General features: G+C 37.9%; 2 protein-coding genes across 10 annotated transcripts in view; both read left to right on the plus strand.

Moving 5' to 3' along the window:
- TPST1 (tyrosylprotein sulfotransferase 1) overlaps window positions 1-12,077 on the plus strand; it is a 124,112-nt gene that overhangs the window by 95,567 nt on the left and 16,468 nt on the right. For 3 of the 9 annotated variants that reach the window (XM_033426261.2, XM_049699580.1, XM_049699581.1), the window contains exon 5: window positions 8,643-9,080. The exons of 5 other annotated variants lie outside the window; for them this stretch is intronic. In XM_033426261.2, coding sequence (XP_033282152.2) covers window positions 8,643-8,656 — 14 coding nt within the window. In that variant the 3' untranslated portion in view covers window positions 8,657-9,080. Of the gene's footprint in view, window positions 1-8,642; window positions 9,081-12,077 lie in introns of those variants that run through there. One more of the 9 variants, XM_033426264.2, reaches the window with a different exon arrangement.
- Window positions 1-12,077, plus strand: part of LOC101274335 (S-adenosyl-L-methionine-dependent tRNA 4-demethylwyosine synthase TYW1) — a 451,923-nt gene that overhangs the window by 11,029 nt on the left and 428,817 nt on the right. The gene's annotated exons all lie outside the window — the stretch shown is intronic.

A 12,077-nucleotide genomic window follows, 5' to 3' on the forward strand; every position in this document is an offset into this window, starting at 1 on the left:
ACCTATCTTCTAGTTCATTAATTTTCTACTCAATCATATGTAATATCTATGAAACCCCTCCTCTGAGTTCCTAGATTCTTTTTTTTTTTTTTTTTTTTTTTTGACTACACCTCACGGCATGTGGGATCTTAGTTCCCTGACCAGGGATCAAACCCATGCCACCTGCAGTGGAAACATGGAGTCTTAACCACTGGATTGCCAGGGAATTCCCCTAGCTTCAGTTTTTAAAATATTTTTATAGAATTTACATCTAGTTCCTTTTCATAGTTGTCTGCTGAAATTCTCAATCATACTTCTGAGTTTCTTAAACATCTTAATTATAGTTATTAAATTAAATATCTGTGTTTGAGTATCCCATTACTTGGGTCTTCTGTGGGTCTGTTTCTTTTGCCTATTTTTCTTCTTGGTATCGAGTTACATCACTCTTCTCCTATATGTGTATATTTTTTAAAAACTGGACATATTTATTTGAAAATCTATAGAGCCAATTTGAAATCTTGGATGGTGTCTTCCTTTAGAGAGGATTTATTTATGTTTCTGGTAGGCAGTTAGGCTAAGGGTACTAACACTTTGAGATCAATTTAATCCAGTGTGGAAATATTTGAAGCTGTGCTGAAGTCTCTATAAAGGTTTGTCTGTTTCCAGTTTATCTTTAGTGTGTAGTCCCTTGGAGTCCCAACCAAAAGCCTGGGGTATTTGCTTCTGTTTTAGTGGGTCCTACATTTCAATTTTCATCCCTTCCCACTTCAAAGTCATAAGTATGTCAGAAGTTTTGCTCAGCTTCTCATCCTGTCAGCCACTAATTTCAGAATGAGTAGCCCCAAGAGCCAGGACTACCTTTCTAGGTTTTCCTTCTTTCCCAGTCTTTGCCTTGCAATTTCTTACTAAGCTTACTGAGTCTCTAGTACCTTAAGACAGCTTGTTGTTTGTTAGTTGGCTTCTATATTTTGTCCTGCTTTTCTGGTTGTTCTTAGTGTAAGGATAACTAAAAACATCTTGGTCTACCATTGTTGGAAAGGGAAGTACATTCTTGATAGTCTGGTAGTGTTTATTTTGGGGAATGTTAAAATGGTGGTTGATTTATTTTAATTTCACTTTTATTTTGAAACAACACCAAACTAAAAGAAAAGTTTCAAGGACAGCACAGAGAGCTTTTTGTTTGCCTGAACCATATAAGAGTAGTAGGTTGCTGACTCAATGCCCCCATCACTTCTGTATACTTTAGTTTGTATTTCCTATAAACAGGACATTCACTTATAAAGCCACAATACAACCATCATAACTGATAGATTAACACCTTGTGTTTACTCCTGTCAATCATCAGACACCATTCAAGTTTTGCCACTTGTCCTAACATCATTTATTTTAGGAAAGTATCCAGGTCACGGTCACCTTTATAGAAAATTATAGCCGTCAGAGTCATGTTGCATGTAGTTATTATATTATTAGTTATTATGTCTCTTCAGTCTCTTTCTCTTTGGAAGAGTTCCTTAGTCTTTTGACTTTTGTAATATTGACACTTTTAGAGTATAGGCTGGTTATTTTGTAGAAATTCCCTCAGTTTGCATTTGTCTGATGTTTCTTAATTCTATTCAGGTTATTCATTTTTGGCAGGAATATCTCAGAAATGATGCTGTATTCTACCCATTGCATCTTATCAGGTGGCACACAGTTTCAGTTTGCCTAATACTGATGATAATCAATTTGATAATTTATTAATATTTATGGTAATTTGATCGCCAGAATTATTCTCTGTGGTGACTCTTTTTCTTTACAATTAATTAGTATTTTTTGAGGAGGTTCTTTGAGACTATGTAAATATCCTTTTCTTCAACAAACTTTCAAAGTATTTATTTATATCACTGTAAACTCACAGTGTCCTATTTTACTCAAAGAGTTAACACCATTATTTTGATGCTCAAGTTGTCCAAAATCTGTTTGGTGGGAGCCCATCCAAGCTGGCCGCTGTGTCCTTTAGACATGGCCCCATCTGCCTTTGAACACTTTCTTACTTTCTGGCATCACCAGATGTTCTCGGCTTATTTGGTAGTTTGTCTTAGCCCTGGTTCTGTTGTCTGGAGAATGGTATTATGAACCAAAGATCAGGATGCCAAGTGTGCTCATTGCAGGTGGGGTATTACTAACCCTAGACTCTCTCATTGGGCAGAGCTAGAGAGTACACACACACACATATTTTACATCTGTATTTATTTCTGTGTCTGTCTATATATGTTGCAAACTTTAAATTTATACCCATACTTTAATTCCAATACAACATCAGAGTTCTTTCTAGCTTTCTTTTAATATTTGTATCCTTAATAATAATGCCCTTGACTAGTAGTGAGAAACCTGGCTCCCACTATCTTTAATATATTTAGTTTTTTGCTCAGTCTCTACATATGTAATAAATTTCTCATCTCTGCTGCCCCTTTACCTGTGGAAATGCTCTACTCACTCCTCTCTGGCTCTGATATACTGTATTATGTTGGGCTACCCCTCTGTGACCTGTCACCCCACCCAGGCTCTGACTCCTTGCCAGTATACTCCCTCACATGGATTCACACTCAGAATCCATCACTTTGTGCCAGATTGTTTCTGTGACCCCGCTTGAAAGATCTCTTTACCCTGCTGGGATTACAACATCCCACACTCCTACGTGAATGGCTTCCTAATTCTGCCCTTACATTGCTGCTTTCCTCACTCCACTTGAGTCAGTATACTTTTAAAATAAAGACCTAAAAACTGTGTTTGATATGGCTACTCTGTTAGTTGCATTTCACTCTATTGGGAAGGTGTGTCTTATGGACCAGATTGTGGTCTATCTTGGTAAATTTTACATGTGAGCTTGAGAAGTGTATTCTGCTGTTGTTAGATGAAGTAGTCGTTAGATGTCAATTTATATCCAATTGATTAATGATGTTGAGTTCAACTATGTCCTTACTGATTTTCTGCCTACTAGATCTGTCCATTTCTGATAGAGTGGTGTGAAGTCTTCAACTATGATAGTGGATTCATCTATTTCTCCTTGCAGTTTTATCAGTTTTTGCCTCATGTAGTTTAATGCTCTGTTGATAGGCACATGCATATTAAGGATTGCTATGTCTTCTTGGAGAATTGACTCCTTTCTCATTATGTGTTGCCCTTTTTTATCCCTAATAACTTCCCTTGCTTTGAAGTTTACTCTGTCTGAAATTAATATAGCTACTCATGCTTTCTTTTGATTAGTGTTAGCATAGTATATTTTCTCCATCCATTTACTTTAATTTATATGTGCCTTTATTAAGTGGGTTTCTGCTGTAGAAGTAGCCAATATGCTTAACATCATTAGCCATTAGAGAGATACAAATGCAAACCACAATCAGGGGAATTTCCTGGCAGTCCAGTGGTTGGGACTCTGCGCTTTCACTGCTAAGGGCCTGGGTTCAATCCCTGGTCGGGGAACTAAGATCCCGCATGCTGTGCAGTGTGGCCAAAAAAACACCCCCCAAACCCCCCGCCCCCCCCCACAATCAGATATTACTTCATGCACACTAGGATGTCTATAATAAAAATATACAGAAAACAGTATGGTAGTTCCTCAAAATACTAAAATATGATTCAGCAATTCCACTTGTGAGTATAAACACAAAAGAAATGAAAGCAGGGACTCAGATAATTTTACACCAACGTTCATAGCATTATTCACAATAGCCAAAAAGTGGAAACAGCAACACATGGTCCATCAATAGATGAATAGATAAACAAAATGTAGTATATACATACAGTGGAATGAAAGTCCTTAAAATGGAATGAAGTTCTGATACACGCTACCACATCGATGAACCTTGGAGGCATTATGCTAAGTGAAATAGCCAGATACAAAAAGACAAATGTTTGTGATACGACTCATTTTAGTTGCCTGGAATAGTCAAATATACAAAGACAGAAAGTAGAACAGTGGTTATGAGGAGCTGGTGGAAGGAGGGAATTAGAAGTTATTATTTAATGAATGCAGACTTTCAGTAAGGGATGAAAAACAAGTTCTAGAAATGGATAATGGTGGTGGTTGCACAACAGTGTGAATGCACTTAATGCCACTGAACTGTACACTTGAATATGGTTAAAATGTACTTAACATGTATTTTATGTTAAGTATATTTTACCACAATAAAAACAAAAGAAAAAATATAATAATATGTTTCCAAGGATGTGGAGAAATTAGAACCCTAATACAATGCTGGTGGGAACGTAAAATGGTGCAGTCACTTTGGAAAACAGTCTGGTAGTTCCTCAAAAAGTTAAACATCAAATGGACAAAGGCCTTGAATAGATATACAGATGGCCAATAAGCATATGAAAAGATGCTGGTCTTATATTCTTTTATTAGATGGTCAGTCAGGTGTGGCTACAAGAATCAGAGGAGAGACTCGGGAATACAAAGTTTCTGGTACTCACAGGTCCTAGAGAGAGGAGCCCATGCAGGGCTACATGAGAAAGCCGCCAGGGTGGTCAGGAGGCAGAAGACAGGAACAAGGGGAAGGTTTAAGTCAGAAACTTAATTGAGATTTCCAAGGAAATGGCAAGACAGGGCAGGGTGAACAGTTTAAGACTGGCTATTTTTAGTGATTTTGGTGGGATGTGGGCTATAGGGATGGTCCCTACTTACCTGGTACTTGGGATGATTAAGGCAAAGGAATATTGTCTACTGTGGTATAGGGGACAGATAGAGGAGGTTTGGCCCTGGATTATTGGTTAATTTGTATAACAAAAATATCCTTCAGGTGAGGCCCTTTTCTATCTCTAAGAATTGGCTAGTCCTGGAGGGGCAGTCTCTAACCAGAAAGGTTTTGTTTTGGTTTGCTTTTTAATGATGGCAAAACATCATAGTGTACAATACAGTGCTCAGTATCACTAGTCATTAGGGAAATGCAAAGCAAAATCACAGTGAGATATACCTCTTCATGCCCACTGGGATAGCTACTATTTTAAAAAGCAAGGAAAGGAAATTACAAGTGTTCGTGAGGATGTGGAGAAATTGGAACCCCCATGCATTGCTGCTGGGAATGTAAACCGACGTAGCCACTTTCTGACAGCTCCTCAAAAAGTTAAACATAGAATTACCACATGACCCAGCATTCTGCTTCTAGGTATGTACCCAAAAGGATTGAAAGCAAGGACTCAAACAGATTTTTGTACACCTGTGTTCATGGCAGCATTATTCACAATAGCCAAATGGTGGAAAAAACCCAAATGTCCATTGATGGATGAATGGATAAACAGGTGATATCCACACAATGAAATATTGTTCAGCCTTTAGAAGAATGAAATTCTGGTACATGCTTCAACTTGGATGAAAATTGAAAACATTACACTAAGTGAAATAAGCCAGACACAAAAGGATAAATAGTGTATAATACTCTACTTATATGAGATGCACAGAATAGGCAAATTCATAGAAAAAAATCAGATTATCAGGGGCTGGGCCATGATTTTATTTCTATAAAGTTCAAAGTTACTCTTATTGGAGGAGATATAACTTTTTGACTAGAAGGAGGCACAAGAGAGGCTGCTGGGTCATGTTCTATTTCTCAATCTATGTTCATTCTGTAAAATTTCATTGAGCAGTTCAGCCACAATTTGCACATTTTCCTTTATATGTTATACTTTAATTAAGTTGTACTTAAAATCAGGAGGGGAAAAGATATCTGAATTTCAGTTTTTAAATGCCAGAGTAAAAGATAGCCGTTTTCTTCTTATCTTGGAAATCATCTAAACACAATAACCATAACAAGAAATAGAGACATAAATTCTATGTTTGACACTTGGAGAAATCCACAGCCCCAAACCACAAGACACTGAGGAAGAGTAGACAAATACAGTGAAGAGAAAACAAAAATAAGAGGGATTGTTGAGAGAAGACATTAAGGAATGATCAACCAATGCAGTGAAGGTCGAGGAAAGGTGAGGGGGACACCCAATGTGGATGCTTTTAGGCAAGAACACAGGTTTCTACAGAATTGGCAAGCACTGAGGGCAAAACCAACAGTCTTTTTTTTTCGCGTTACGCGGGCCTCTCACTGTTGTGGCCTCTCCCGTTGCGGAGCACAGGCTCCGGACGCGCAGGCTCAGCGGCCATGGCTCACGGACCCAGCCGCTCCGCGGCATGTGGGATCTTCCCGGACCGGGGCACAAACCCGTGTCCCCTGCATCGGCAGGCGGACTCTCAACCACTGCGCCACCAGGGAAGCCCCCAACAGTCTTTTTTTTTTTTTTTTTTTTTTTTTAACTGGCGCTGGAAACCAATTTATTTAACCTAAAAAGTCAGGGACAGAAGTGACAGTGTCTGTGGGTAAAAATCAACAGTCTGTAACAAGAACAGTACACAGCCAAGTTCCAATAGCTTCCCTAGACAGGGTTTGGCATGAAATATCACAAAACAGGGAAGATGGGGACTAGACACAGACCTTTTAAACCATATTTGTATAATGCTGTTGTAAAGTCGGTTGAAGGAGAGTTTTAGCAATGAAAGCAGCTTTGCAGTGTGGATCTTTGTTAGTTGTAGAAAAGTAAAGGTAAAAAACCCAATTCTCACACACAATCTGTATCATAAAGAGAATTCCTACTAACCTAGAATGTAGCCCTGGGCCTTCCCCAATGTGAACCTCTTATAAATATTTGACATATGAACAACTCTTCTCTTTCAAAAATGAATAATAAGGCAAAAAGGGATCAGCACCAGATGAAAATTTGACCAAGCATATAGCCCTGAATTTAAAAAAAATAATGAAAAAAATCACCTTTAACAATTATTATAATTATTATTAATTATATAGAAGGAGATATGAAGCAGGGCATGTATGTGTTGTTTGCAGTTTTGATACAGGAGACAAGATTTGTCTCCTACCGAGACTTATGAGGTGAGGCATTTCCTAAATGTAGGAAGGGGATTCAAATCCTGGGCAGCCACAGAGAGTAAAGCTACTGCTATGTGGAGATGTACAGCGGGAGAAATACATGCACACACAGGGTTTGGTCTCCTTTTCACTGATTTCAACACTTACCAATCTCTGTTAAGTAAATCAGATTTTACTTTCTGCTTTAAGGAAACTTTGAACACTTTCTTTCTGCCCCAGTACTGATTTTGAGCTCTTCAATCTAGTTTAACTAAATATCTTAACAGAGTGAAGGTGTGACATACTTCCTTGTTCTTAGCCTCCCCTTTTCTTTACAGGTCTGCTTCTCTACACAGAATATGATTGTTCTAGCCTTGCTTTCCTTTTCTCATTGTGTCCATTTTATTTATTTATTTATTTATTTATTTATTTATTTATGGCTGCGTTGAGTCTTCATTGCGGTACGCGGGCTTCTCATTGCGATGGCCTCTTGTTATGGAGCACAGGCTCTAGGTGCGCAGGCTTCAGTAGTTGTGGCATGCAGGCTCAGTAGTTGTGGCGCACGGGCTTAGTTGCTCTGCGGCATGGATATTCCCGGATGAGGGCTCGAACCCATGTCCCCTGCATTGGCAGGCGGATTCTTAACCACTACGCTACCAGGGAAGCCCCCGATTTTTAAAAAGGAAAATAAGGCAAAGCACTTGTATCTGCAGCATGCTTTTTTTTTTTTGGCTACTTGGCACCAATTGGTTCCTTCATGAACATTTCAAAGTGCAATTAAGCAAAAAGGAACACTTTTTCAAAAAGCTATGTAATTTCTAATCAAAAAATAATTTAAAATTCTTGAATTCTTTTATTTCCAACAGTAGAACTGAATAGAATGAATAACAGTATTCTATAAGGTAATGTATCTGTAGCCCTGAAGGGTCAGCAGGTTCAAATCAGGGAGGGCCAGATGGAGTTGCTTCTTCTGCTTCTCTGCTCAATGTATACTGTAAGGTGGCCTCAGAAACTGTTCTCAGTCCATCATCTGTAAAAATGGAGACCACTATGAAAGAATCTCTTCATTTATTTCTTTTTTTTATATTTCTTTTTTTATATTTCTTTTTTTATCTATTCATCCCTGGATCCAGGATATACAGATGATTAAGGGTTTATCCTTCTCCTTAAGAAGTATGCTGAAAATAGATCTGTAATTAACTATAATTCAACGTGATAACTGCCATAAAAGTAGGGTATTTGGGATGCCATGTGGACACAGAAATGGCACTACTGGATTCTCATGTTTAAAGGATAACTAAAAGTTCCCTAGTTTGAGAAAAGAAGGAAAAAGCACCCCAGTGAAGGAAATTGATGAAATTATTATTGACTGTACTTGTATGTATGAACTATCCTTCATTGTTTCTGCAAACTATGTTCATTACGTTTACCTTTGAATAGAAATGACTTAGCATTCTTGCCTGATAAGTGTCCCATAGTAAAATGATGTGATTTCTTAATCATTCTGCCTGCTCAACTTTTCTCCCCAGGAAATCAAAGTCCTAATGATATAATTGCTATATTTATACTCCTTTCTGTAGAGGTTCCTATAGTTACATGTTCACAATTCAATTTACATTCCAATCCATCGTGTCCAACTTCACCCAAAAGTCAATACACTTTTTTTAAAAAACATTATTGGAGGAGCAGCTCATGCTTCTGAGCTGATTAATATTTTTTCTTCTTGATATAGGGAGTATAGTGTTAATAACATTTCTCCGTTGTTTCTAGCACTAGATTACTGAATGCTTCAGGAGCCCAGTCTGAGACTTGCAAAGCTGCCAAAATATTTTAAGACAAATGAGAATATGTAAACATACATGTTATCAGCTGTTTCATATTTGTGTTTTAGAGATAATGAGTCTCTAGTGGGCCACAAGAGCCCAATGGGATTAAAGATGTAAATTTCAAAATCTAGATTCCTTCCTACATTATCATATCTGGCTGGAGTTGTGTTTTCTCTGCATGTGAAACTATCAAGTCATTGTTTCTCAAGGGGGAATGCTTTGTCTATTAATAAAAATAATGAATTGCATAACAAATAACAGCAGGCCAAGCATGGACCAATAATGAAAATTTGTCATGAACTGAGGATTATGAATAATCCAATTCTGTGCACTTGAGCACACTTGAAAGAGGATGGCAAGAAGGAAGAGGGAAGGGAGGGAAGAGAAGGAGGGAGGGAGAGTGGAAGGATTAACTATATTATAGAGTTTACAGTGAGTTTACAGAAAGGAGGAATAAATTAGGTCTGAGCTTACAGTGAAATTTGAATTCACAACCAGGGGTTATGAGACTAATCTTTTAACCCTTGGAGAGTGAGAGCGAGAGCGAGAGCGAGCAGGCGAGCGAGCGAGCGAGCGAGCGAGAGAGAGAGAGAGAGAGAGAGAGAAAGTGTGTGTGTGTGTGTGTGTGTGTGTACACATATGTGTATATGTACCTACACTTTGAGCAAAACAATTTATATGTACACACATACACTTCGAAGAAAACAACGAGCAAAAGCAACACCTTAAAGTCTGCAGTGCGCATAGTGTGGTCATTAGTATGTATTTCTGGAGATTGTTTAAAATTCTCTTATTTTGAAAGAATGTTTTGAGTTAAATCAGCAATTGGCACTTCACAGCCTACAGGCCAAATTTGGCCTGCCACTTGTTTTATAAATAAAATTTTTGTAGAACACACTATACTCATTTATTTACATATTGTCTATGTCTGCTTTCACGCTACACAAGCAGAGTTGAATAGTTGGGAAAGTGACTGTAGCCCACAAAGCATAAAATATTTACTCTCTGGCCTTTTACAGAGTAGGATGCCAACCTCTGAGTTTAATCCTTAGTTTCAGCCCCTTCACAAATTATATATTTCTTATAATCTAATGAGCTTTCTAAGGCTAATATATTTGTTCTGTTGAAAATTGTTTTGATCTCTCTGATTTTTTCCCAACTTTTTCATACTTATAGAAAAATTTGGAAAACATCTGTATACCTGTAACAGATTCATGTTAAAATTTTGCCATATTTGCTTCATCTCTCTATGTACATGTATACACACATGATTTCTTTGTTTTGTTTTGTTTTTTTTGCTGTTGAATTATTTGAAAGTTGCAGATATTATGCTCCTTCAGCACACATCTCTAAGAATAAGAGCATTTCCTACATAAGTCATTGTTTTAAAATTTAAAGATACATGTATGGGCTTTTTGTTTATGTGGAAGAACTATTTCATTTCTATAGCATTTTATTCAACCCTGTGTTCCTATTTATAAATGGGAATTCCAAGTATAGTAATTATTTAGCTATTGATTATAACCTGAATAATGGTCCCCTAAAGATTTCCATGTCCTAATCCCTGGAATCTGTAAACACGTTCATTACCTTATATGGCAAAAGGGACTTTGTAGATGTAAGTAAGGAATCTTAAATGAAGAGATTATCCTGTATTACCTGGGTGGGCCCAGTGTAATCACAAGGGTCCTTATAAGAGGGAGGCAGGAGAGTTAAAAGGCAGGGAAGGTGATATGACATTGGAAGCAAAATCAATGAAAGAAATGTGACAGTGCTACATTTGGAGGACTGGAGGACTGGAGGACTGGATCTGCTTCCTAGCATTGAAGATGGCGAGGCTCAGAATTTTCAAACCCATTTCAAAACCAGCAACTCATGGCTCCTTTTTTTTTTTTTAAACAATGTTTCCCTTAATATCTCTCTTCTCTTGCATACTTTATTATAATTATCAAGAAGAAACCTAGTGATACCTTCAGTACTTTGCTTGGAAGTTTCCTTAGCTGGACCATCCAGTTTGTTTGGTTCATTTTCTACTTTCTGTATAACTACAGGTGACAGGGTTGGTAAACTTTCTGTTACTGTGTTATAAGACCCCCCTGCCTCTAGTGTCTAATCAAGTGTCCCTACATTCCTTAAAACCTGCACAGGTGGCCTCCTCAAAGTCTAAAATCTACTGTCAATTCATGTCCATTTAGGCTTTTACTGCTGCTCCCCTTAAAGTCCCTCTAGCTACCTCCTCCTGCCCAGTTCCAAAACTTCTGCCACGTTTTAGGTGTTTGTTACGTTATCACCCTGCTTATGACACCAAAATCTGTATTAGTTATTTACTTAGCCATAGCAAATTACCCTAAAATTTAGGGCAATTAGCTTAAAACAACAAATTATTATCTCACAGTTTCTGTAGATTAGGAATCCAGGTGTAGTTTATCTAGATACCTTGGGTCAAGGTCTTTCATGAGGGTGTGGTCAAACCCTGAGCCAGGACTGCAGTCATCTCAAGGTTCAACTGGGAGAGGATCCCTTTCCAAACTCCCTCCTGTGAGTGTGGGCAGGCCTCAGGTCCTTGCTGGCCATTGGCTGGAGATATCAGTTCTTTTGCCACTTGGGCCTCTATAAGGCAGTTCACAGCATGCAGCTGGCTTCCTTCCAATCAAATAAGCAAGAAAGAGTACCCAAGACAGAAGAAACACTTTTGTGACCTAATCTCAGAAATAACATCCCGTCACTTTTGCCATATTCTAGTTGTTAGAAGCAAGTCACTAGATCCAGCTCACACTTAAAGGAAGGGGATTACACATGTCATGAATACCAGAAGCAGGGATCATGGGGGCTCAGTCTCAGGGAATGTGGCCACAAACACTTTTAGCATGAAAATAATTTAGAAAAAGTTTAATATTCTCCGTAAGATCAAGCCAGATTCAGAATTAGGCCTCATAACATGTCTGACACTTTCTTCTGTAAATTGTAGAAGCTTGACTGTCTGAAACCCTTGGGGAACCCGTCATTCTAGAAAGTCAGGTTTCTGGACAGATTTGTCCCATTTAAGATCAAACCTTAATATTTTGGTGTAGAATTCCTCTGCATTTTGATGACATATTTCTTTACCTTCTTAAATAAATACTTGATCATAATTTAAATTTTCATTTCATCCAAAGGAAATTACTGTATGTGTTATAAAGAGAAAAATGCCCATCTTCTCTTCATATAGGATATAGAACTGTTGGTCCCTTTCTTAAAAAACTCAAGGCTTCCTGTCTGCCTTTTATAATTTCTGTGTCTTCCTTTGTTTCATTTGTCACTTCTCAGTTATCAGTACTTGCCCATTGCCTTCCTGTTTGCTGTATCTGATTGCTATAGGTTGAGACCAGATAACTTACGA

This window comes from Orcinus orca, chromosome 16 (assembly GCF_937001465.1).
Source record: "Orcinus orca chromosome 16, mOrcOrc1.1, whole genome shotgun sequence".
NCBI lineage: Eukaryota > Metazoa > Chordata > Mammalia > Artiodactyla > Delphinidae > Orcinus > Orcinus orca.